This window comes from Engraulis encrasicolus, chromosome 9 (assembly GCF_034702125.1).
Source record: "Engraulis encrasicolus isolate BLACKSEA-1 chromosome 9, IST_EnEncr_1.0, whole genome shotgun sequence".
Lineage (NCBI taxonomy): Eukaryota > Metazoa > Chordata > Actinopteri > Clupeiformes > Engraulidae > Engraulis > Engraulis encrasicolus.
Genome location: NC_085865.1, coordinates 23,243,967 through 23,266,566, shown reverse-complemented (window position 1 = coordinate 23,266,566; position 22,600 = coordinate 23,243,967). Strand labels below are relative to the sequence as shown.

Genomic DNA, 22,600 nt, shown 5'->3' with positions numbered 1-22,600 from the left:
TCCATTGAAACACGTCCCAAACACGAACCCGATTGGAGCTGGATGTATGGATCAGGTCGATGTAGACCAACTTAAAGGATCAAAAGATATTGAATATGCATTTAACTGCATTGGTAAACCTACAGGTAAAGGGGGAATGAGAACCACTGGCCCCCTTTGAATGATCTGTCCATCATCGCTCTACACTTTAACACAACCCTTGTTGAAAAATGCCATGGGGTCTTGGTAAAACTAAGGGAAAAGACTAGAGAAGTAAGTAGGCTACATCAAATTACTCTTATGGGGTAACTCTTATAAATTACTCTTACTCATTTTGTCAATTAGATTGGCTGTTTCCTGTGGCAACTGCAGTCCACTTCTTACCTCCTTTCACCATAGAGGCATGATAGTCGTACTCAAAACTAAAGGAGCTTTGAGAGGAAGCATAGCCAGGCATTTTTCCTAAGCATCCCGAGAGTCCAAACAAACACCCTTAAGCACAAAATAATTCAGGATCATTTGTGGGGACAGCAAAGTGAGAGATTGGGAAAGGAGAGAGAGAGAGAGAGAGAGAGAGCGCGAGAGCGAGAGAGAGAGCGAGAGCGAGAGCGAGAGCGAGAGAGAGAGAGAGAGAGAGAGAGAGAGAGAGAGCGAGAGAGAAAGAGGCAGACAGACAGACAGAGCCAAAGACAGAGACAGACAGCTATGAAGACAGATAGGCAAGAGTGCCGATGTGAAAAAAAAGCAGAAAACCACACACTGAATCACCCGGATTTAGACACTTATGAAGGACGTGGCTCCAGTTCCAAATGTCAAGGCGAGTTGAGGGGGAGGACTCCCTGTGATTACCCAATGGGATTGAGGAGTGGTAAGGATTGAGGAATGTGCATAGAGTTACAGGGTGGCGATGAGTCAGACCCACATACCAATGTCAAGTCACTTTCAAACTCCCACCAAAATGACAAATGCAGGGGACCATATACATTTTCACACCAAAACTGTGTCATTAATGACCACTTTCGAGGGAAGTTGAGGGGGACCGTCAAGCACCGAGTCACAATGAGTCAGACCCACATACCAATGTGGTGAAGTCAAGTCACTATCAAACTCTCACCAAAATGACAGGGGAGGGACCATGTGCCGATACACATTTTCACACCCGAACTGTGTCAATAATGACTACAATCAACCAAGGATTTGCAATGAGTCAGACCATACCATTGCGGTGAGGTAAAGCCACTATAAAACTCACCCCAAAGTGAAAAACTCAGGCGACCATGTGTCGATCGTCAAAAACTGGGTCAGTGTGTGATGACGACCACTTTCGAAGAAGGTTAAGGGGCGGACCACCAACCAGCAATTAAAAAACTAAACTGTTTGCACTTAGTATCCCTTCTGAGCCGCTTATGAATGGAGGATGACAGCGGTTGACTTCTTGGTGTGCAGAAGAATAGCACCAGTCCCCTTGTTACGGTTTTGAAGATCAGAAGAAACCCCATGAAGGTTAACCTTTAACATGGCTCCTTTTGATGAAAGGGTGAGAGCAGTGTGGCGGAGCTCTGTGGCCCGGGTGGCCCCCAGTGGCCCGAGGTCTCTGCCCCCCATCAGGATGCTTCCTGCCTGGGCCTGGTGGGCCATGACTGCCCCTGACGTAGAGAGGGCTTCTCCTGGGATTACAAAGATTACACGGTGCTGGGGCACACCGGGAGGAGTGCTGTGGTGGACCGCTTTAATGCAACACCCCCACCCCCACCACACACACACACACACACACACACACACACAGACACAGACAGACACACACACACACACACACACACACACACACACACACACACACACACACACACACACACACACACACACACACACACACACACACACACCTCTGGGCCAACCCGGCATCTCCTGCTGCTCCACCTTTGAGCACACTTTTCTCATGACTGCACACAAAAGGCCGACGCTCTCAGTGCACTCTCCTGACCTGACTGCTCACACACACACACACACGCACACGCACACGCACACGCACACGCACACACACACACACGAGTTCTCTTGATGCAGTTCCCTTAAAACCAGGTCACAGAAACATGACGGCACAAACTCATGTATTTCAAATAGCCTAAACAAGCACAATGAATCTGCATCCCAATTTCTTGAGAAACAATCAATTTAAGCTGTGTAGAAGCGAGTAATGGCGTATCAGCCAGGGTCAGGGGCTGTTTGTATGCTACGGACTGATACAGCATGACAGTAGGCAATTGATGCGTGTTTGTTTGCACTAGGGGCAAGATGCAGCGGGCTAGCTAAACAATGCCTCCGTTAGCCTACTACCCTCACAACACCTGATAAGCTCTGGCATACAATAGGCTTCCTCTTTAATGGCGAATAATAAAACCGATCCAGTACAATTGGGAGAGCGGCTGACACAATGACTCAGCCACGGTGGGGGTTTGGCACATGTGTGCCCACAATGGAGCTTTTCTCAATAAAACCGGATCGGATAGATAGTCAACAAAAAGGGATCCAGACACCAAACACCAAGACTGTAGGGGAGCGTTTCCTGACAATAATAATATGGGAAGCTTTCTCCACTCGACCCCGTCAGCCAGCCATCCACCCAGCCAGCCAGCCTCTCTGTTGTGTTTACTCTTTGATATTGCTCTGTCCCCTTTTGCATATAAATCGGAAACTTAGCATGGAGTCAAGAATGCAGGCTTTTTTTTCGTGCCTTGCACTCAGCCAGAGAGCTGTCCATCATGGGGGGTTGGGAAAATTATACTATACAAATGGAGAGAGAGAGAGAGAGAGAGAGAGAGAGAGAGAGAGAGAGGGTGTGTCGGATAGAGAGAGATTTCAGAAATATGAAAAATATGCATTTGAAAAAAAGGTGAACAAGAAGGAAAGGAAACAACAAACGGACAAAAAAAAGGAAAAAGGGACAAAAACACAGCACAGCTCTGCACCCGCTCTCCATCTGGTCCCCCATCTCTCTCCCTCCCAGCGCTGGCCTGTTTGTATGGAGCTCTGGCGAGTGGCATTCCAACTATGCTTTCCTGAAGAGGACTACAAAAATCTCCCACAGAGCAGAACACACTGCACAGCACCGGCTCCATCGCCACTCACCGATACACACTCACAGACCGAAAAGAAAAGCCAGAAAAGAGAAAAGAGGAGGATAGAACAGAGAGTGGGAAATATTAAAAAAGTGTATTGGGGTTGGACGAGGAAGGGGGGTAGTGTGTTTGTGATGGGTAGCCAGACAGCTTGGGCTAAATCAGACCATCAATGCCAGGACTGTCAGACAGTGTGGTGGTGGACTGGCAGGACTCGACTCTGGCAGCCGTCCACTACCCCCACCTCCGCACCTCCGGAACCCCAACCCAGTCACGGGCCACATGGCTGGACGCTCACGTTGGTCCCCTTGTCTTGACTGACTTTGATGGGTCAGACGTGGTGCCCAAATTCTGACAGCTTTTAGTCCGTGCCCTCTCTTCCTTGCCCTTCTCAGCTGTTGAGATGCATGAAGTGTTTAAAAGATGTCACAAAACTAGCCAAGGAACGATGCATTATGCCTTTGACAATTCCTTTCCCAAGAGCTCAACAACAATGCTGTCTGTGAAACACACTGGCTGTGATTTACTGAAGTGCCACAGAAAACCATCGCAAATGATGTTTGTGCGTGTTCCTTTATGCGCAGTTCATCTCTCAGTCAAAATCTGAAGATGCCTAATCCTCTTATGACCCTAAAGAGGCACACAGGACAATGTCGGCGCCAATCCTACTAATTGGTTGGCTAATTAAGTTTTTCAAAAAACGTCTCAAAGAATGTCTCACACGCACATAACATTTGGGCTTCGCACGAAGCATCCATAATGAACGCTCTTGAGAGGACACGGCAAGTGGCTTAGCTAGAGACAGAGCATGGGCCAGGAAGGAGAGGGGGAACATAACAAGTGAGACTATCGCCTCCCTCGCCTCCTCCTCCTCCCTCTCCTCCTCCTCCCTCTCCTCCTCCTCCTCTTCCGTATCTTTCCCCCGCCTGACCCTCTTCCCACAGCCAACAGTTCTGGGGGTGCGATGTTAATTATGACATGCGTCTGCAACAGGGCCCGGCCAAAGCTTGGGACATCTTCATGACCGACATGAACACAGAGAGAGAGAGAGAGAGAAATAAAGAGAGAGAGAGAAAAAGAGAGAGCGAGCGGGGCGGCTAATATAACAAAAGGACCTCCATAGTGAACCTCTCATTCATTCATTTAAATTCATTCATTCCCCTCCTTATGAATTATGGAGATTTTTCCTTTTTTTCTTTTTCAGTGTCACTGACGCTTCCTTGTTTGGAAAAAAAGAGAGTCTGGGTCACAAAAGGCCATGGTCGTGCTTGATATTTTTTTTCTGCTCTGGCTGGTAATGAGTCCTGCAGCATTGTCTCGGGGCGGTGAATAGAAGCCAATGAGACAGTGTGTTGTGTTTGGATATGCATAGTGTGTGTGAATGTGTGTATGCGTGTGTGTGTGTGTGTGTGTCTGTGCGCATGCGCATGTGTATGTGGTGTGTGTGTGTGATTGTGTGTCTGTTTGTCAGTGTGCATTGTTTAATGTGAGCCTTTCTTCTATAGACACAATCCTGTATGGCACAAACTCCACCCATAATTGTCGGGTGATCTCCCAGACCCCTTGCCCCAAGTCCCGCCACCGCCACCCCCTACCCCATCTCCTGACCTCTTTAGGCTGGGTGGGTAGGTGGGTGGGACGTGGGTGTGACGCCGCATCATCCTATCCACGCCTCACATTCGCCCTGATCCGTGTTGTTTGTCGCCAACATCAAACACGAACAAGGGGACACACCCATTTTATTTACTGTCGCTAAACTTGGGAGCACCCCTCCATAATTGGGCGCCAGAGGAGCAACTGTTAACCCTCTCTCTCTCTCTGTCTAGGCCCCTGCTGCCCCCGCTGGGCGCTCGCTGTACTTGCGGACTTGGGCCTCAGCTCTGACGATAACCAGTTGTGATTTTGGCTCAGCGTGGGCTGTCGAGCCCTCACACGTGACCTGGCCTCTTTGGTTTTGGTGTTTCTACGGGTTTTGGGGGGTCAAAACACTAAACAAGGCCAATTATTCCTCCTCAACTTCCCTCTGCGCCAGCTACGGTGGACCAGTGGGTTCTCCTAAACAAAACTACAGGAGGGCTTCCTTTTCGAAGAAGACCCCTTGTTGTAAACTTCCAATTTCAAGCCTTAGCATCTCTTTATAAAGGGAAGTCCTCCAGGTATGGCTCCTTGCAGTACCTGTGGACATTTAACATTAATGTGTCAGCAGTGTATACACTCCTATTGTATCACTAACAAGGAAATTGGTTAACTTATCAGAAGATTTACTGATTTCTTTGTTGCCTGCGCATGTTTCAGATTCATGCTTTACTAGTGTACACACATGATGTGTCACTGGCAAGCAAATTGGTTTACTTAGTAGATGAATACCCTTCTTTGTTGCGAAGAATTGAACATCAAACAATATCAACAAAACGGAATAATGCAAAGTCATCGGATGTGTGTGAGCGTGCTGCGATTAACCCTTGAGGTTCACATGTGGTCACATGCAGCTAGCAGATTAGCCTACTTCCCACCGGTGTTGCGGACAAAGAGCAGCCGCTGACGTTTTAGCCTCAATCCAGACAATTTTAATCCACTACTGGGGGTTCGAGGGTCAGATGTAGGGGGCTTCCCTAAATCTAATCTATTGGATACATTTGTTGCCATCTTGGCTTTTAAGTCGCTAATCCTGGTTGGGGGAGTTAGGGGGAGCTTTCAGAGGTTTCTGGGGTGGGCCTAGGCATACTATATCTGCTAGCTACTTAAATTGGGAACAAACGTAACCCCCATACTTTCTGGGGCCACATGGTAGACTAGGACTTGAGGATAAAGATACGTTTGAGTTTTCAGTCAAAATATTTGAAATTCCATGGTCAGCAACAGTAGGGTGTTTGAGCCTCAGGGGACCCTCTAGAATAGTAGAGCCAGATAGGATGTCACAAAATGGAGGGCCATGCCAGTGCACAGGTGAGCAAACATTCAACCAGGTTGAATTCTTCTCCAAACTCTTCTTTCCTTCCTGTTTCGTCAAGGTATCTCTTCTCACAGTACAGTCAATCCCATGTTGACAGATAGCGTTACACCAGTTTGTATTCACAACTGATTTCCTCTGCAATCACAATCTGCAATTGGGTGTTTACAAGATGGGTTAATGTTTACCCCTGTGTTCTGGGAACTAATGTGGTTAGAAAAAAGAACAAACATGAAAGATAGCATTGTAGAAGCCGGCAATGTGTCAGTCAGTCATTCTCAGGCCCCTCCAGCACCTGACCACATTGAGCGCTGCCTAATTTAGGTGCAGTCACCGGAGGAGCCTAAATGTAGCAGGCCACTTCAAGTGACCTAATTATGTTAGGCCACCATGAAAATAAAAGCCCACCCAAAGACATCTGCCTGGTTCCCTTGCCATTCCGCACCTTAACATGGACCAAAAAAGAGCATGCCGTCTCTTTCAGGCCTGGGAATCACGAGAGGGGGAGACAAGGAATTTCACGGTGCTGAGGCAAAATAAGTCTCTCGGAGGGGGACCCCACATATCGCCAAGGGGTTTCCCCAAACCAGCGCCATGGTTTCCCTATTGGCCCCAGGAGGAGCATGGGCAAGGACAATACAACACCCCACCAGCCCGAGAGGAGAGGAGAGGAGAGCAGAGCCTTCGATATCTGTGGGTACAACAAACCTCACAGCCAGAGCGAAAACCATAACCGTAAATCTGGGTGGAAAAGGAGAGAGAGATGGGGAGAGAGAGAGAGAGAGAGAGAGAGAGAGAGAGAGAGAGAGAGAGAGAGAGAGGGAGCGAGGGAGGGAGGGAGAGAGAAACCCTTCGTCACATCCCATACACTGAAGGACAAAAAAACAACCCACAAATCTTTGCCGTGAGTGTGGTAGTGCCATTAAAGTCAACAAATTCACACCAGGCCTGCCAGAGTGGCCACCCGCAAGGTACACGTGCTAAACTCTCTCTCTCTTTCTCTCTCTCTCTCTTTCTCTCTCCCTCTCATTTCCTCACCTTTTTTGCCACTTCTCAGGCCCATCCTGTTTCTACTTCTATCATTTTCGTTTCATTTTTCTTTCAGGGGGTACATAAATCTCGAAGCCATTTGTCACCTTGCTTCACTGTAGACTTCCTACTGGAGCGGTAATATGTTTCACCGCCCCCCTCTAAACGGTTTCCAGTTAAGGCCTGGCCTAGCCAAGCAGACTTGTCAACAGAGGGAATTATTAGGCTAATGTTTTTAAACCTACCCCCTGCCATGCCACCTCAGCAGGCTACAAAGTGCCAACTCATGAAATTTGACTGCGAACTTTATGAGATGAGACGAAAGTTAAACGCTCCCAAATCGGCACTTGTCCCTCCTGTCCTGCCTTCAGTGTCTTCAGGCAAAAGCCAAGGCTGAAAGCGGCAACCGGATCTTCAAAGGCTGAGAGGGAACCCAGACTCTAGTCTAGGCGACTGGGCTAATTTACAGTGACTTAAAATACAGAACTGCTTCAAGTGGCCCATAAAAGCTGGTTGTTTTCTTTCCCTTCCCTTTCTTCTTTTTTTTCTCCCAGAGAATCAGTTCCTTACAGTGGATGTGAATTCTAAAGGGCTACATTACAGCAAGCTCTGATCTGTATAGCACACAGAGGGGGGGAAAGGGAAAGGAAGAGGGGGGCTGGGGACTAATTTTAGGGTCGCTATTTCACTGGGGGTGACTTTAACCGCAAATCATGAAAACAGCATTTAGGTTTTCTCAAAGGACCAGAGGCAGACTTCGTTTCCCACAAAGCTTTGGTATCTCACAAGAATGAGGGAGCGAGTGAGGGTGGGCTGCTGTGATGGAGGAAAAGTTTTTTCTTCCTCCTTCACTCTCTGGCACACACTTTCTCTCTCTCTCTCTCCAATTCTGTCCATCCGAATCTCCCACACACTTGCTCAGCTCTCCCATGTTGTATAAGTTCTGCTTGCTAAAATAACTTGACTCGACGCGGTCCGGCACAGTCAAGAGGGCTATTTGTTTAAGTCCTAAAGCTACGGCAGCAGAGAATGGGCGCTGTGTCTCTTCACTCAGAAGAATCACATGGGAAGGTAGAAAATAGAGCTTCCCAAAAACATTCTTGGCACCAGGCCACGTATTAGCCCTATGACATAAGATGCATTACGCTTTTCTGCCGTTGTGCATTGAGCAACACCTGAGGAGCAGCACGTCAACGCCAACCGAGTTAAACATTAAAAGAATACAGGCACGAGAGCGGTGAGAAAAAAAAACCCTGGTTTCACCTTATCGGTGAGTGTGTGAAGTTTGGTTGTGACAAATGACTCACTCTGTGCTGTACTTCCTAAATAATGGTGCGATTCAGTGTTGCGCTCAGAGTTGTGGCTATAAAAATGGAAAGTGTTGACACGTTTCTGCGCCTGCCTCTACAGGTCCCTTTGTTTGCATCTCGAAGTCTGTTCCCCCATCAACACCCACGAGTCTTGACTCACGCCGGTGACATGCATCCTAACACCTGGTCATTTAGGAATCACGTCACGGTGATATAACTTACAGATGAAATGGCACAAAGAAACGCCTAGTCATTTAGGAATCGTGTTACAGTGATACACTGTACAAATGGGTTGGTACAAAAGAGATGGAACAAAGAACATCAAACGCGATGTCAGGCAAATGAAACAGTTTCAAACTAAACTGGCATTGTGAAGTTTAGACGGCTGAAGATAGGGGGGCTAATTGGTTCTATATGCACATGTCATCCCCTTTTTGGTTGAAAGTTCTGTGGGAGGCGGTTGTGCCAGTCATCTTCCCACACAATCTCTCCGACATGGCCTCGCCACGGGAGCTTTTTTTTAGCTGATCACAGGGATCTCCCCTCTCTTCTAAATCCCCTTGCTTGCTGGGAAGGTGGTGGAGAGGGGTCTCTAGACCACACCAGTGCTCCAAACTACAGCAGCAGCAGCAGCAGCAGCAGGCAGCTCTCCCCAAACTCAGAGCCACAATAGCCCAGTCGGCGGCCTCTCCAAAAGGCATCCCCATCAATTTCAGGCCCCAGGGCCGAGGGATTAATTTACTATACCCTGCACTCTGTTAAAAACTGAAGGTCAACTATGAGAAGAAACGGGCCAGTGATCTCTGTGACAATGCTCTAAGCTCCCAGAGTTAAGTGGAGAGATGAAGCCTGGTCTTTGATCGCGTCTGGTCTTTCGGCCCCGGCCCCGGCCCTGGTCCCGATCCCCACCCTCTCCTCTCCTCTCGCCTTAACACGCCTACCCCTGTACTCATGGTTAACACTCCCCCCCCCTCTTCCTCATGCTTTTTAAAACTGGGGGCTTAAAATAGAGCCACAATGCTCCGTCTCTGCAGGAGGAGGAGGAGGAGGAGGGGTGGGACGGGGAGGAAAATTAATTTCAGTTCGACAGACTGCATCTGGTCTTGGACAACAAGCCAGCATTTGATGGGAAGAACTGAGAAAGCAAAACTTGATCACTCTTTCCCACCAATCGGGAGGGGTTGACAAAAGGGTGCAAATTTTAGCTCAGAGGAGCAGGTGTGATCACTCAATATCATTCCATGTTTCGCAATAACAGATATCAGGTTGATGATGATACACACTGAGAACAACAACAGCTAAGGGAGGCAACTCGAGTAGACCTACTGCCAACGAGACCACCTCATAATAACAATAACTGTGTATTGCAAAAACTAAACAATGGCACAGTTCCATAATCAAACAGTTTGCATTTCCAAAAAATACAACAGCAAATTGATCAAATATTATCAATAACGTCCATTCCCATCAAATCATTCCTACAAATACAAAGCAGATGTGTTTTCTGACGTCCTCCTCCTCCGCTTCATGTTTTAAAACAAAGTGTCCAGCATCTAGCAAGCTGTTGATCTAAGGCTCTAAAGTAACAAGTGAGCATTTGTTCAGAAGGAATGCTGGGTATGCGGGAGGGGGAGGGGAGGGGTTGGCGGGATAAAGAGAGTCTCCCAGCGCACCACAGCACAGCACAGCACAGCGCAGGACAGAGCACTACAGAGAGGAGAGGAGCAGCGCTTTTTTTCCCACCCGTATCAAAATGATTAGCTGTGCCGCCAGTAATGGCCACTGTGGTGAGGGTCAATATTGATACTGAGGGTTAAACATGCACTCTGCCTCACATCCAACCTCACAATGGGTTTTTTTTTTTGCAGAGCAGCAGCAGGAACACAACTGCAGCAGAGAACAATAAATAAACAAGTCGACATAACTGATACAATTTTTTATTCCTTTTGGCGTGCAGGAGCAGAGGACAAGTGAGGCGCTCGGTCTCTGGAGAGAGGGGATGAGGAAAGGGTATTAGGTTCTCACAGCCCCCACAGAGAATGTATGGATAGCAGTTACACTAGGATAGCAGTTACACTTTCTCGGGAACTGTCAATCAAGTCTTAAAACAACTTTTAATGTTTAGACGTATGCACTTTCAACTTTTGATTAATGTGTAATCTGGTTAATAACAAGTACCCTATATTTTGAAGTACAGCCCAGTAGCTTTGCTGTTTGACACTATATACTTTCAACTTTGAAAAATGAGTCATAACAAATGCAATAACAACTATATCGTTAAGTAATTATAGTCCCATATTTCAATGGCCATGCTTTTCATCTTATGAAGGGAGGTTAAACCACATGTAACCTTGATGATAAATTACCTCATACTACTAATAAGTGTACGCAAGCGAATGCATCATAGCTTAATACTTTTATTAAGTATTAAGTAACTATAGAAATTTAATCACTTTGTCCTAAATATTTCTTTTTTTAAATAAAAAAATAATCATATCAATGGCAAGCAAGCCTACCTGAGCGTTAGCAGCTACTTCTCATTGTCAAACCTGATGCATATAACCTACTGTGCCACTGAGGACTCACCTTCTGTTTCTCATCATGACCCTCATCATCCCTCCCAAAAGTAAAAAAGAAAAATCCTCCCATAACGTCAAAGGAAAAGCATGCCTGCTTTTTAGAACAGGTTGAGGTCATCCAGAGATCCACTGATCTGATGGCTGGCCGAGGCCGACTCGTCTGGGCTGGGTTTGGGGGGGGATGTGGGGGTGGATTGGAGGCTCCTGGGCACGGAAGGTACCTCCTGGAGGGGAGGGAAGATGTTGTTCTCTTCCCTTCGCCACGGCTAAATATTGCTCTGCAGAGCAGGAGCCTACCTGTTGTTTTTCATTCCAAAGTGGATGACAAATGCCAGCTGTCTGTCCTGCTCCTACACTTCACTTAGCTGGCGGCTGGCATGTTACACACATACACAGAGATGCACGCGCACACACACACACACACAGGCACAAACACACACACACACAGGCACACACACACACGACATGCAAACACACACACACACCACACACACACACACACACGACACACAAAACACACACGACACACCATATCAAATCAGCAACCACCGGCCAAGAAACCTCAAAGGACCCAGGCTAAAACGAACTGAATCCTACTACAGTACAATCTACTCCACTCAACGCAAAATGTCTCACTTAAGGCCACGGGACAAGGGTCTGTATGGATCATTTCAAACACACTTAAGACAAACATTTAGATGGATGCTGGGGATTTTCTACCCTCTTTTGTGTGTCAGGCAGAGGGGGAGATTGGAGGTTATGGGCGAGAACAGTAGGGCCATTTTACTGTAGCACACTCTTGCTTTCAGACAGCAGACATTTACGTGACATTTACACACGCTTACGGCCTGGCAAGCCCAACAGTTCTCCGAGCCGACTTGTGGCTCGCCTGCATAGCATTTCAGTTAGCTCTTTCCACTGCGCTATCATTGTGCGACCCGCCACATTATGAACCCCCTCCGTATAATAAAAATCGCTGGGATGTATAAGACGAAGGACGGTGAAATGTTGAAGAAGAATAGAGAGTACAGATACTCCATTGATCCCAAAGTAAATTAAGTGGATATTTAGCAGATAATACAAACAACAAGTCTCCTCACAGATGCAAAATTATGGTGAAGCATTACGGAATTAAAACTGAAACACCACAAGTTCAACCCACTGACCTGTTGGTGTTGGTGCGGCCCTCAAAACAAGCGGCCGCGACCCCAAACTGGGTGCGACCCAGAATAATCCAATCCAATTACCGGCATGCCTCTGACAACGCGACCTTGGGCAAGGTCACAACCTTTTGGGGAAATTTAGGGAAATCTCACCCCCTCACGACGTGAAGACATCATTATGGTCCGCCACAGAAAAAGCCAAGGGTCTTTGCGTCAATCTTTGGCCACCGCAAAAAATTCCAAACCAGAAAACGTAAATATTTCTTTGCGAGGCTCGTAAATAAGCGTTAGCGTTCCAATGCGATGCTTCAGAGACCAAATCCAAGTGGCCACCAACAACACAATATCCATTTAAGGTGGCGTTTACAGAAATCTGGGGGACAAGTGGAGTGGGGAGATGGAGTGGACTGGAAGAGAAGGGGGAAGAAAATAAACCATGTGTAGAAAAAATAATGAATTCCTATTGGAGCTGGTCTCTCAACCTCCACCCTAGGGAGCAATCCATGAGGGCCCAGCTATTATTACATGGGAAAGTCTTCCTCAAGCCAAAGGCAGCCGGCTGGGCTCTCTCACTCTCTCTCTCTTGACTACAGCCTGGCCTTGCCTGTACGTGTACACAGTAGTCACACTCACACACACAAACCAACTGAAGATACTTACTTGAGACAAAGCCTGTCAGCCTCACATCACTGAGTGTGAATACACCGACTGTTTTCACGCGACAAGAGCATCACCCCCCCCCCCCCCCCCCCACACACACACCCCACCACCACCCACCATCCCCTCTCACACACACGCACACACAAAACAGACCTGACACAAATACACACAATTTCACACACACATACACACACACACACACACTCGCTTGGACAAAACTACTACTTTACTGGGAAGTGCGTGGCAAAGGAAGAATCGGGGCTGTCATTTGGCTTATTTTGCCTGAATGGCCATGGGGAGGAGGGATGGGGGAGGGAGCAGAGCAGAGCAGGAGCAGGCGGAACAGGGCAGGGCAGGGCAAATAAATGAGAAAGGGTGCTTGCCTGAGGGACGCACCGCTCAGAGAAGACAATAAAGTCATAAATTGGAAGGGATTTAAATCACTTCCAATCACACCATAGCCAAGTGATTCACAACAGACCTATTCTCTCCTTCTGTGCCGTTTGAGCTGCCATCCAGCTAACTGCCACCAATGCTACTTTGAAGGCGTGCACTGACCCATGCCACACGCATCACGCAGATATGATCACTACTACTACGACTCAACGGCGGGCCAGTTCACTTCCCAAGTGCAAACAATCTGTGGTGGTGGTGGTGGTGGTGGTGGTGGTGGGGCTTGCCCTCTCACGACCCACAACAAGGAAAACGGACCATCACAACAGCTTTATAGATAGTGGTAGCATCACAACAATTCTAAACGTAGATGTTGTGTGATGCTGAGCTGAGAAAGCTCTTGACAGAGGAAAACGTTTGAATGAGCAATTGAGAATGAAACAGCCACAGCACAGCACTGAAGTAATCTCAAACATACAAACAATGAATGTTTATCTCGCTGATAGTGTGAGAGCTGCTCGAGTACTATATCTCACACTCTCTGTCTGCCTGCCTGTCTGTCTGTTTGCATGTGCTTGTCTGGCTCGGTCTTTCTTCCCAAGTCTGCAGATACCTATTCGATTTCCCCTGGGCAAATTAGCTTGCTCCGCTCAATAACGTCCATTTTTCCGGCATTTAGACCAAATTCTCGCCATTACGTGGCATTATGGTCTACTCCCTAATACCTATCCACAGGTTGCAGTTTCATGGTGTTTGTTTACATGTAATTGGCTGTCGACTGATTCACTACCACAGTCTAGGCCGCTATATACACAGGGCTGCATTCAGAAACGTGGACATGCTCAAAAACTGAACATTCAAGTTTGACATTTGGCACTTGTATTCACGCTGCAAAAGACTCCAGGAGTCTGCCTCTCCATTCGGGAGCAGTGAAGTGCATCCCCCCCCTGCAGAAAAGGGTCTCCTCTTTTTGTGGCTGCAGAGTGTCTTTGGTGTAGTAAATCAAAGCACACTAGCATGCATGTGTCTCAAGAGCCAAGGCCAGACACAAATCTTGAGGTATGACAACAATGCGTTCCTGTCGCAGATCTGCTTGCATAGCAATGCATGGAAAAAAAGCTAAACAAAACAAAAGTGAAAACTTTCAAGACTGTTTTGTGGTGGTGTTTTTTTATGGGCAGCTTTGGGCGCACACAATAAATCATAACAATGAACTCTCCAGGAACTATTTGCTTTAAGGAGAGCGTCTGTTTGATTGCGAGTACTGAAAACTTGGGAATGGAGTTCTGACATCCCCCCATCACACACACACACACTAAATAAAAAATGGGAAAAAATAAAGTAAAGCCAGAAAAGCCAGTCAGCTCTTTAAACTGCAGCCATGGCTGACTTAAGGTCAAGCACCCCGGCTGACCCTGAACAAAAGCTGAGATTCCTCCGGCGTGGCGCGAACGGACACAGGACCGCATGGCACAGCTCTGACAAGGGGAGCAGAGAGGAGAAGAGAAGCATGGAAGGCAGGCGATGAGCGCTGTGAGGTGGGGGAGGGGGAGGGAGAGGAGAGGAGAAGAGTAGAGAGGGGAGAGAAGAAGAGAGGATAGGGAAAGAAAAGGAGAGGAGAGGACTGAGGAGAGGAGATGAGAGGAGAGGAGGGGAGAGGAGAGGAGAGGAGAGGAGAAGAGAGGATAGGGAAAGGAGAGGAGAGGAGAGGAGAGGAAAGGAGAGGAGAGGAGAGGAGAGGAGTAGAGAGGGGAGAGAAGAAGAGAGGATAGGGAAAGAAAAGGAGAGGAGAGGACTGAGGAGAGGAGAGAAGAGGAGGGGAGAGGAGAGAAGAGGAGAGGAGAGGAGAGGAGAGGAGAGGAGAAGAGAGGAGAGGAGAGGAACGAAACACTGGTTGTGAGCGCTGTAGTGTGGGGGAGAGTTTGAGGAGGTGATAGCGGAGTGAGGGGAGTGAGGGGAGAGGAGATACATGGAAGGCTTGCTGTGGGAGCTCTGGGGTGGGGGAGAGTGGGCATAAGGAGGCGATCTAGAAGGGTAAGAGGGGGGGTATAGAGCTTGGAGAGGCTCCGGCGCCCCTCTCGGGACACTCTCTTACTCGGGCAAAAAGGATTAGCCAGGACTGGACCCGAGCCAGAAACGACCCAGAACAGGACGCCGGCTTTCAGGACTCAGGAATGCAATAATCACACACGCAAGCAAGAGCCGCCGTCATGTTGATCCAGTCCAGCACTTATGCCCTTCATTCTTAAAAAACAAGGAAGAAAAAGTGGGAAGAGGGGGACAAAAACGTTTTCAATACCTTGAGTAATGCTTGGGTCAAGATTATGAAGGGGTGGTGGGTCTTTTAAAGTCGACGGGTGAAAAGGCCATTTAATTAAGAGGAAGTGGAAGCATTATTATGATGTGAAACTCCGGTGAAGGAGGGCCTCATGTGAAAAAAACAGCACCTCTACTGAACTGTGGAACTCCGAGGGCGGCTAAACTAAAGCGAGTGGTTGATTTCTGTCCCAGGCAATCTTATTTACATTTTTTCACTCTGCATGCTTTCTTAGACAAGCGGCCCCTTTCTTTAGGCCCCCACACGTAAGCATATAAAACTCTCATAAAGTCCTATAAAGACGGCTGACGTGGAGGCATGTGATTGATGGAGAGAAGGTAAAGGAGAGGAGGGAAAGAAAATGGGGCCAAGGAGAAAGGAGAGAGAGAGAGAGAGAGAGAGAGAGAGAGAGAGAGAGAGAGAGAGAGAGAGAGAGAGAGAGAGAGAGAGAAAAAGAAAGAACCAAAGAAATACTGGGAGAGAAATTGAGTGAGGCAGAGAGGGGGGGGGGTTCTGTTTTTCTTCACTCATACCCCGGTGCCCCATATCTCTCTCCCAGCATCTCCCCTCCCCCCTATCCGCCACTCCTCCACTACACTCCTCCTGCACCCCCCATCCTCCTCCAAAACAGACTCTGGAGGAGGCAACCCAAAGCATTCGGCCTCCCTCCCTGATCCCCCAAACCACAGCCCAAATACCTCCGCAGGGAGGTTCCCCAGGGCCCTCTCCTCTCTCCCCTCGCCTCCTCTCACTAACCCCCCCACCGGAGCACAGTCCTCTCCTCTCACAGGCAGATGTTTCACAGCATTTGCAGAATAAACCGCAAATAGCTGAACAATAAAATAGTTACGTTTGCACTGTGTGACCTGTTGTGGCACTGTAATCAAACTACAGAGAGAAAAAGAGAAATAGAGGGAGATAGAGACAGAAAGAAAGAAAGTGTGTGTGTGTGTGTGTGGGTATGTGTGTACACGCGCACGACACTCTGGCACAAATTGCTTGCTTCAGAGCCTGTGAGATCACACAGCCGCAAATTAAAAGCCCTGCCACACACGCACACACACACACGCACACACAGACACACACACACACACACAGAGCCAGCGAGAGCAATTGAACTGCCTGCCAGTCCCAGTTAATGAAACAACACCAAGGACGAGAGAGGGAGGTGACAGAACAGAAACAAAACATGAAAACAAATGCGCTCTGATGCTTCACAAGTTGAAAACTTGTTGTGAAAAGCGGCATAACTGGGCCTCCTGACTGACTGGGCTGGGGTGCATTTCTCGAAACCATAGTTGCTAACTACATTAGCTCCTTTGTTGTTTGCAATGCAATTTCCCATTGGCAACTACCAAAGTTGCTAACTGGCTAACAACTACGCTTTCGAGAAATGCACTCCTGGACAGGTCGATAAAGGGTTGAGTGACCGTGCAGCCAAGGACAATCCTCCATGGCCTGATAACACAAAAGGCCTTTTTGAGGGACGGACAACATGCCAAGCTTTCCCGTTTTACAAACGTGTGTGTGCAGGCCATTGTGATCGTGGTCATTTCAGTTGTCATACTGTATTTTCCAGGCCCTCTCTACCCACTACTACCACTTGTCGTACTGTGTTTTCCAAGCACTCACTGCTGTAGCGTCTACTGTACACTTCCATTACAGGTCCGTTGCTGCATAAACTTTCCTTTTCACATCCAGATCAACGGTGACCTACCTTTGGAGTTGAACTCTTTTCCATTTTAAACAGTGTGTGTAGTCATTGTCGTCACGGTCTCTGTAGCTGTCATACTGCATTTCCTAAACACACACTACCCACCCACCACCTTCATTATAGTGCCTCTCCTATGTGCCTCTTCTTTAACCCTTTCATGGACAGGCTCTATTACAAACGTGCTGTTATCAAAATGGTCATGAGCAAGTCTCAATCTGTTGCTTAACAACATGTTAACAACACTGATATGACACTAAAGAAAGAGGGTCTTTTTAGCAAACTTTTTTTAAGCAATATTTGGATCAGCGATGATTCCATCTTGTATCCCACCTATCATTCTAGCCTTGTATCTGCACCTCTGCACCGCCGCTTTAGTGCACTTTACTGTACACCACACCAGACCTACAAACATGGAAACGGCAGTCAGGTGTGAGCACCTAATATATGGTTCAAACTTTGCGCTCCAGCTCCCCTGACCAGGTGATGAAGCAAGACTACATACCTTTGGAGTTGAAGGCCTCCTTGAGCTGAAGCAGCACGTCCGCAAAGTGCCGCACATCGTTGACCAGCTGCATGATGTAGTCAGAGTCGGCGGGCGCCGCCGCCGTGCAGTTGTCCGCGTTGTCCGACCCCGAGCTAACCGAACTCAGAGAGTTGCTTTTGACCGGCCGCCCCCAGGTGCCAGTGCTGGTGCCCGAGTTGGAGGTGTTGGTGGTGCCCGTGGACAGCGGGAAGAAGTGGGAGTTGGAGAGGCGAGCAATGCCGAGGGAGCGCTTGTTCCCGCCAGCACTGCTCTGCCGCAACATCCCAGCCGCAGCCAGCGTGATCAGCTGATGGTGGGGCGGGAGAGGAGGAGGAGGGGGGGAGTGGGGATGAGAGGAGAACAGGCTCTCCTCTCCTCACTCTCTCTCTCTCTCACTCGCTCTCTATCGCTCGCTCTTCGTTACTTGATGGCACAGCTCAAGAAACTTTGTGCCACCGTCTACCTACACTTTCCGGTTGTGCCGTCCTCAGAGGATCCCAAATAGGTCTTCTTTACAGTCCCATACAGTCCAGACCTCACCAAACAGTACAGTGTCCTGCGAAAGACATACAAACACATCCTATTAATGTTTCTTTACCAAACCATAACAACAACAGCAGTATACATTGCATTGCATTACCATAGGTTTTATTTGGAACACATTGTGGCTTAGGCAGTCGGGCACAGTACAACACAGCCGTTACCAACAATAGACATTAGCATACACACCCTGCTGAGTGGGTGTCCTACTTGTCTCAGCATTCATAAAATAGCATCACCCACCCAGAAGGACACATGCACCACATATGCCCCTATAACATCCCTTGCCACACACACACACTTACCACACATGCACAGATGTTCCTATAAAACACAACTGCATCTCTCAACTTCCCTTAAAACGTCATGAGGCCTCTCTCTGTTCGCTCACTCATTCACACAACACAAATGAAAGAGTAGACTGATGCACAACACAAAGGGGGGCATGCATGCAGCGGCAGCCTATCTATTCTGAGAGGCCGAGGGCTCAGTAACAAGGCAACCTGCCTGGGCCGTTCAGAGGCCCCCAGTCGGGTGATGGGGCTACCAGGCCAGGGCGCATAATGACTGATTTTGGAGGGCTGCTGCTTTTTTCGGGATGTGCCTGATGGTCGACCCTATATCGTCTCACCGTGCATCACCCACTTACATGCTGGTGCACATTGCTACACAGTCGCTCGCTCTCGCTCTCTCTCTCTCTCTATTTCTCTCTCTCTTTCTCTGTCTCTCTCTCTCTCTCGCTCTCTCTCTCTCTCTCTGCATGTGTTGTTCATCTTATTTGGCTACACCAGTCCAGCTTGCCAACGAACTCATTATTGCTCTGGTTCAGTGTCACACGCTTCCACGCACACACACAAAACATTCGCACATGCATTCCTCGCGAGCGTGCCCGTACGCACACACACCAGACCAGTTGCTGTAGTACTGCTACGTTGTGCACGAAAAAAAAAATGTTTGTAAACTTAGCATTGCTGTAATGATGGTAAGGAGTTTGCATTTTCACCCATGTATTTAACTACTTATTACCACTTTATGACTAGAGACTGCTGCCATTAGTGCAATACAAAACGTTTACGAACAACAAATCCATGCAATATTTTATTACATTAAAGAACACCGTCAATTGTGCTTTGCATCTACATGTCGCGTGGCAGTGAATTCATATTCAGGAATCTGAAATATGCTGCGAGCGCTGCCCGGTCACATCATCATGCTCTGTCTGGAACACCAAGTTGTGATAAACTGTGAAGAGCAGCGATAGCAAGTTTCTCTAGTGTTGTGGTGCATTTGAAGCATCCACTACTACAGCAATGTGCTATCTAGTACGCGTATGTTTTGAAAAACCTGCCAAACGAAGGGAGAGTTCAAACAGCAAACAAAGTTCTACACGTCTATCCGATATGCATGCCAATGGCCACGAGCCCCAGAATCAATATAGCTATCAGTTTGACCGGCTCCGTGATTCTTTAAATGTATAATTTAAATAGATCAACCAAATATTACTACTTACCCCACATCGTCACCTAAAAGTGTACAATTCCAATATATTCCTGTTTGTATTTTCTATCCAATTCAATAGACCACTCCAAGTTCCCTTTCTCACGTTTGTGTGGCAGCTTGACACCGCTACTTACTTCGTGTCGAAATTTTTTGGAAGCGCGGTGCAATCTTTATCTACAAAATACCCCCTCTGGTCACGTGACGAAATACAGAACGTTTGGTTGGCTCGGCGTGGATTAACTGGGTGGGCTTGCGGTCTCCTCCCCCTAACAACAGGTGCTCTCTGTTGACAAGTCGTTTTTAGATAGAAGATGGTCTGTCATTTCTGCTGGGTTATAATAATGATGGGTGCGGTTAAAAATAATGAGGACAAAAAAATACGCAACAGCTCAAATAACATGCTTGTTTGTGGAGCACAGACTATCCCGCCGGAATGATGACTGTTCCTCTAGTAGCAGGCCTATTAATAGCCTGTAGTAAAAATTAACTGGTGTGTAATAAACAGGTAATAAGATATGAACCAAATGCAATCAGCCGCAGGTAAACCACCTCACCAAATCACTGCACACATGTAAACAGTGAACTGCACACATTTCTGAAGCTTTGGTCCACCTAGTGGGTGGAAGGATGCTGTCAAAATTCTAAAGCGTTACTATAGCGCCCCCAAGCTTTGAGGAATTACCTTGACAAAAGTTTAAATTGAAGTTTATCAGTCAGGACGGAAAAAACATGTAGGTCTAGTTACAAAATCAAGGCATAAAGCATGGAGTCACACACTGTCATGTTTCCAAAATATTGCACACGAGTCGCACTGATAGGATGGGGGGCTGCGCACACTAACAAAACTAGATGTAGTAACCCATGTGATTTAGTTAGCTGTTTAGGGGATATAGGCCTATTTTAAGTTGTAGCAGAGAGAGCAGGCTTACTATCAACATCATGTAGGCCTACATACACTATATATTACCAAAAGTAACCTGCCAACTCACACATGAACTTAAGTGCTAATTTCTTTGTCTCTTTTGGTTTTTTTTTTTCACTATGCCCCGCCTTTCCAATGTTTGTCTTTGATGTGTTTCAATTGATTGTGTTACAATAAAAATAACAATAATATATATCTATTTAAATGAACTTAAGTGTTATCCCATTCTAACCCATAGGGTTGAAGCTGTCGGCCCACCTTTTGCAGCTATACAACCTCAACTTTTCTTGGAAGGCTGTCCACAAGATTGATGAGTTTACAGGAACATTTCAGTACCATTCTTCCAAAAGTGCATTGGTGAGGTCACACTGTTTGTCGAGAAGGCCTGGCTCTCTGTTCTACTTCATCCCAAAGGTGTTCTATCGAGTTCAGGTCAGGACTCTGAGCAGGCCAGCCAAGGTCATCCATGTCTTTATGGAATTGTTTTGAGCACTGGTGCCCACTCTCAGAAATATAGGTACAGAACTGTACCTCTAGGAGTACTAATGCTTGTCGCACCGGGACTACCCTCAAAGGTGCATGGTCATATTAGAAGAAGAAAGGGCCAGCTCCAAACTGTTCCCACAAGTTGGTAGCATGGAATTGTCCAAAATGTTTTTTTGTCTCCTGAATCACTCAAAGTCACTGGAATCAAGCCCAGATTCTGAAAAACTATCCCACACCACAAGGCATCCTCCACAGCATTTCACACTCTAGGCACAATGCAGTCCACAATATGCCGTTCTCCTGGCAACCTTGAAAACCTCATCCATCAGATTGCCAGATGGAAACGAGTTATTCATCACTCCAGAGAATGCATCTCCTCCACTGCTCCAGAGTCCAGTGGCAGCATACTTTACACCCTGATCTGATGCTTTGCATTGCACTTGATGGTACTAGGCCTGGCTTGGCTTGAATGCGCTGCTCAGCCATGGAAATCCATTCCATGAAGCTTGATCCTGAGCTAAGAAAGGTCAAATGACGTTTGGAGCTCTGTAGTAAAACTGTGCAAAAAGTCGGTGATCATGTCTTTGCACTAATGGCCTCGATCAGTAGGCCTACGCTTCGCTGACCCCTCAGGGCAGAGGAATAAGGGGCGAGCAGGGCATTTGCCTCGGGGCAGGGTCGGTGGTGGGGGCCCTAATGCAAGTTTGGCAGGCTGTATGGGGGGGGGCTATAAGTGTCTTGCCCTGGGGCCCTGTGTACTTTTATGTAGCATTCATGCATTATACTTTTGATCTCCTGTATTTTTTTCTGAGCAATAGCTCTAGGTCAGAGTATGTGCAATACCTAGGTTTGTATATGCCTTTGGATGACTCAGGACCAAAACTGGAAAGTTGTGTGTTGTGTTACCTGTTTATATGGTTGCTTGTTCTTTGTGGTAAGTCTGTCTGTTGTGGTAATCTGATGTTAACTGTGAATCACACTTTCTCATGTTCATTCTGAATTTCTCTCCTGAAGAGACAGTAAAGGATAATCTAATCTAATAATCTAATCTAATCTAACTTTGTGGGTGTGTTGCTGTTGTTCCCGTTCATTTTGTTATAATACAAGCTGACAGTTGACTGTGGAATATTTAGGTGCGAGGAAATGTCATGATTTGTTGCAAGGTGGCATCCTATGACAGTTCCACGCTGGCATTCACCGAGGAATTCTGAGGCCCGGGCCCCATTCTTTCATAAATGTTTTTTAAAAACAGTCGGCATGCCTTGTGCTTGAGTTTATTGTGGCCTGGAACCTGATTCTGATCATTTGGATGGGTACGCAAATAGGCCTACTTTTGGTGTCATTTAGGTCTAATATAGGCTATCAATAGCAAAATGTAAGTGTAACAGTGTCCTATGCCGACCGCCACCCTAATTA

At 47.3% G+C, this 22,600-nt stretch overlaps 1 protein-coding gene across 1 annotated transcript in view; it reads right to left on the bottom strand.

Moving 5' to 3' along the window:
- Window positions 1–19,910, bottom strand: part of LOC134455614 (rho GTPase-activating protein 29-like) — a 77,607-nt gene extending 57,697 nt beyond the window's left edge. Inside the window, exons 1-2 of the mRNA XM_063206787.1 lie at window positions 19,787–19,910; window positions 17,716–18,292 (exon numbers count right to left, since the gene is read on the bottom strand). Coding sequence (XP_063062857.1) covers window positions 17,716–18,019 — 304 coding nt within the window. The 5' untranslated portion in view covers window positions 18,020–18,292; window positions 19,787–19,910. The remainder of the gene's footprint in view (window positions 1–17,715; window positions 18,293–19,786) is intronic.
- Between the last annotated feature and the right edge of the window lie 2,690 nt (window positions 19,911–22,600).